This window comes from Montipora capricornis, chromosome 8 (genome assembly GCF_036669925.1).
Source record: "Montipora capricornis isolate CH-2021 chromosome 8, ASM3666992v2, whole genome shotgun sequence".
Classification (NCBI taxonomy): domain Eukaryota; kingdom Metazoa; phylum Cnidaria; class Anthozoa; order Scleractinia; family Acroporidae; genus Montipora; species Montipora capricornis.
Genome location: NC_090890.1, coordinates 15,255,764 through 15,260,763, shown reverse-complemented (window position 1 = coordinate 15,260,763; position 5,000 = coordinate 15,255,764). Strand labels below are relative to the sequence as shown.

The 5,000-nt window shown below is 38.0% G+C and overlaps 1 protein-coding gene across 3 annotated transcripts in view; it reads right to left on the bottom strand.

Annotated features, from left to right (window-relative positions):
- Positions 1–5,000, bottom strand: part of LOC138014603 (NLR family CARD domain-containing protein 3-like) — a 203,076-nt gene that overhangs the window by 28,383 nt on the left and 169,693 nt on the right. Inside the window, exon 3 of one of the 3 annotated variants that reach the window (XM_068861730.1) lies at positions 280–924. The exons of the other annotated variants lie outside the window; for them this stretch is intronic. Within the exon in view, the coding sequence (XP_068717831.1) occupies positions 280–924 (645 nt within the window). The remainder of the gene's footprint in view (positions 1–279; positions 925–5,000) is intronic. 3 annotated transcript variants of the gene reach the window in all.

The window sequence follows — 5,000 nt, the reverse complement described above, 5'->3', positions numbered from 1 at the left end:
TCAACCTTGGAGATAATGAATTTCAATGGAAGCTGTCTCATTCACACACTAAAATAATCTAAGCTACCAGTCTTCTATGCACCTTCCTTGCATGGAAAAAATGTTCAGCAAATACATCTATATCGCTGAGCTTAGTACATGTATTGCCTTGGAAAGCTAAGTTTCATTGACAAAAATATGAGAGAGGTAACAGAAGGTAATAACTTTAGGATTTTTCTTGGATTTGTCTAACACAAATTAGTTACGGGTTTAATTCCCATTCACTAGTAAAACTATTACCTTCCCCTTCTGTCTCAACAGCAATTGCTTCTGGATGTTGTTTTTGAAGATCATCACATCCACACTTCACTGCTTGGCCCAAAATATCACTATCACAGTGTACTTTGACTGCCAATTCACCTGGATTTTCCAAAGGAGCAACCCACCCGCAGGGTGCATCTCTAACAAGATTGCCAAGTTGTCGACTCACAGGAGTTTTGTAGTCAGGTGTTGTTAACTTGGAAGATACAACTACATCTCCTAGTTTGACTTTATCTGGGCTTAACCCGCTACAAGTTCCCACTGAAAAAACCGCCTTTGGCCTCAAGATCCTAATGGCATTCTTTACTGATAAAGTGCCTGCAGCACCTTTGGAACATTTCGTTAAGGCAACCTTTAGCTCCTCTTGGTCGCCAGCATTACCAATGTATCCAAAATAGATATGACCAACGTCTATTTTGTAACTTTTGAAAGGCCGATCCAGAAATGAGAAGCAACTCAATAACTCACAATCCTCCACAGTCAGCAGCAAAATATCAATCGGCAGATCAACAAATCTCCAGGGTTTGCTGATGTTTGGAAGATCACTCAGTTCTGGGAGCTTGACACTGAGCCGTGGGGGCATGTCGTTCAGCAAGGATGAACCAAGTTTCCTCTTCTTTTCAGCTAAAACAATCAAGAGAATTGCATTAATTCTTGCCATGCCAATTATTTGCTTGAATTTAACATGTTATGTTCAACCAGGAAAAATCTGCAGGGGACAAGCGACTCCTTGCTAAGACCTTTGTTATTCTGATAAAAATTTAATTTATCATATAAGTACTGAGACGCAGTCACAAAAATGACAGTGATGAAAAAATCATTTTGTTTTTGGACACAGCCAATCAGCAACGTGAACGATGAAATTTCACTAGTAAAAATATCATTCACGACGACTTGCAAGCCGCCTTTATCGTTCAACAAACTATGTCATACTTGGTGCCAAACTTGCAAGCTACCCTTTTGTTTTCAACATGTCAGAAAGGTCTGTGGATACTGGTTCAATTGACAATTTCATTGCTGAAAAAGAGAACAAAGCCACCTTGCAAGAAACAAAACGTGATGTAAAACTTGTCCGAGCCTTTTTCAAACTAAGAATGAACGTAGAAAAGTAGAAAAGACTACAACTACAGCCTATGGCAAAGCACTGCCACGGTGGAAGAGAATGAGGCTTTGGAGGAGAGTGATGGCGATTAGGCTTAGCTTTTATATTATTATCTTGCTTAAATATTGAAAAAAAAAATGATGACACTTTTAAAAGAAGATGTTGAACTTTTAGAACATTGGAGTAACTTAATCATGTAATCTCTGTTGTCATTCTTGTTTGAAGGAAATCTCAGTACTTATAAAATAAACAAATGACTTAATCATGGTTGGTTCGCTTGTACCATTTTTATTCACTCAACATGGCGATTCGCAAACTCACTTGTTTGCTATACTCACTCATTCCTTTGCAATTCCTCACAACTTGAGAACAAAAATCGCACTCGCTCACCAACCACAAAAGTAATCTCCACATACCATTACTTGACCGTTTTTGCCCAATGTCCTTTGGACATTTTAAAGCAATGTTAAATTACGTAATTGGTTTGATTTTGTATTACTAACAACGATATCTCTTACTTCCCCAAAAAGAAACATTTGAAGTGACTTCACTTGCTTCAATAGGCCACCCTCGAATTCAGCTTGAGAGAGACGTTTAGAAGACAAAGACAAAGGAAAGTGGCCTGATGTGTTAATAACTTTCACATTCATTGCAACTTGTTTCTGTTGTTTTTGTCCTCTCTGCCTCGCTATCAAGCTGAATATTAATATTTTGAAAATGGCCTGTAGAGCATTTTCACTCACGTGACTGGCAACCATATTAGATTACTGAAACAAGAGAAAGTATTTGCATAAAAATAGAGTTCCATTCCCAGGGGATTCGTTTGGTACACCATCATGGCCGCCGTGACGTCATGTAAAAACGCTCTATTACATTTGATTTCATTTGTTGTCAAATTGACAGTCAAGCAGAGCATCTGTGCTCAGCTATATGTTTGACCTCAACTTAAAGGGCTATGCCACATTCTTTTTTGGGGTGTTTCTGGCAAATCTGGCAAATAGGAATAACCGTAAGTTATTCCTATCATGATAAAATAAAATTTATCATTACAACACAAAGATCACTCACTGTAAGAAAAACACAGACATTGTTTCAAGATTCTCTCAATGCAATCATTTTCAATCTTGCCCTTTTTTCCATCCATGTATCTCTTTGGCTTTATTGTAATTCTTTTTTTGTTGCTTTACAGTTTGTTGCGGTTATTGAGATGTTCCATTATATTATCTTGTGCAGTTTGTCACTCATGAAATTACCTAAAATTGCATCACATATGTCCCTTTATCCCTTTAACATGAGCCTTATCATTATAAAATAAATTAAGAGGATTGGGCGATACAAGACACTTGTTTACTGTGTCATGCTACAGCAGTGAACAAAGAAACAGAGGAGGATCGACAGACATTCGGTGCAAGTCAACCACCAATTCTTACAGCAACTGCAATGCCCCTTGTTTTTTACAACTGACTTAAACAATAACTATGTCAATACGCGGGCGTGTATGGCCTTATACGCGTATGACATATATTTTGGTTCATTATGAAACAACAAGCGCAACGCAACTTTTCGCCAATGGAATCTGCACGCTAAGGGTTCGTCACACCATTTTGCAACGTTCAGTTTCGCCCTCAACAACAATTTGCTCTGCTGGTCAACAATCAACTACTGTAGCTGTGTTTGTACATGTATGTGAAAGCACTGTTGCATCAACTAAAGGTCTTATTTGATGCCAACAAATGTCAACAAAGGAGCATGAGGTGTTTGAATCTGATGAGGTGTTTGAATCTGATCAAGGTATCAGCTTTTATAATCTCCCTACGGTGGCCAATTTACATTATCAACTCCGTTGATATAACCAAATTTTTGTATCATATGAAATCAACTTGCACAATCAAATGACACACGTGGGAATAAGGACACAACGAACTTGCGAACACTTTCCATTCAACAGGATATTTGAAAATTTTAGGCTGAAATTTTATTGAACAGGATAAACTTCTTTTGCCGGAAGATTTTCGAAGAGATCTCTTTCATTTTCTTAGAAAGGGCGAAAAATGTCATCTGAATTTTACTAGCAAACTAGTCCTTTTAACAGAAACTAAATGCACCTGCATTCTCGATTCGTCTTTGACAAAATGGCATGAAAATGCAGTAGAATGTGAGCAATTACAAAAAAGATTGATTCACGAAAACGCTCGAAGTCGCAAAGGAAATGTTCGATTCTCGTCACACTAATTAAATAACCTTCCTTAGCGCTTTTATCACGTCCCTTGTGACTATCAGTCGGCTTCAAGGGTCAGTGACATTTAATAATAACATCTTTATAAATCTCGACTGATAAAAGACCCATCAGCCAAATCAAAGGATTTGCTGGTGTAAACCGGTGATCACTAGCCTAAATTTTATTAAAAATGAAATAATAGTATCATTAAATATTTACAAATATACAGTCACATAAATTAAAATCAGGAATAGAAAGACCAATGAACACAACAAACACGTGCATCTTAATCAAGATTTTGAAAATAGAGGAACAATTTTAACTTAAATAACCATATCTACAATCGGCGTCAAAATTGTTGAGACAATCTTATCCTTTAGGGTCTATTTCAAGCTCTGTGCGAAAATGGCCCCCTCCCCCACACCCCCAGCACAATGTTGTGTTCTTTCCTGTTTCCTATGAGCCTTGTCAACAGCGGTACAACATTGATTAGGGGGGAGGGGGGAGAGGGAGGGGTATCCTGAACAAGTTTTCTTTGCAAACAATGAATGTGTGGCTGACAGTGTGCTCTGTTGGCAACTGTCTCAACGAATTTTGTCGCCAATTGTAGGTAGGAAGTTCCAGTCCAAGGCAGGTCCACTGGCCCACTGTTGAGTTACCTCTCAGCCTGTCTATTAGTGAGCTATCTCTAAAAGCACGATCAAGCAACTGGGAGTGTTAATTTGCAACCAACGTTCAGGGTCACCCAACGAAAATATAGTTCAAAGCCACTTAAGCATAGCATTGTTAGAAGTTTTTTGGTATTTAAAGGTAAATGTGGGCATATTTTTATCGCCTAAAAATTTTTCATCGGTTCGGATTTCCTAGCTGAAAGTCTAGTGATCCGAAAATTATAGGGATCAAAACTTACATTTTCGAAAATTTCAGCCAGAAAAAAGGCTTCCAAAAGTTCTAAGTGACCTTTTTAGGGTAAAAAATGGGCAACTATACCATTTTTCAGATGTTCGAAGAGGCAGGTAACCAAGAAATTTTACAACAAATGTTCCGAAAATTCTAGATCTCAGGTCGTCTTCCGAACAGATATTTTCCAAAAATTGACGTTGGGTGCCCCTGAACGTTCACATTTTACGGAAACAACAGAATCCCACATAAACGCCACCAGGTGTCTTGTTTACACAAGATTATACCGTGCATCTTAATTCCTTCATTAGCGCATAACCACAATTCCTTGCATTTTGAAGAAAAAAATTAACGTGTTTTTCTCCCGATTAGAGAGCTGCCTCGTTCGTTCGCTTCTGGCTCGTTCACTGTGGCATCAATTAGATTCTATATTTGCTACTACATTCAACAGTTTTCACTTAATATGTGGCAAAGGCAATG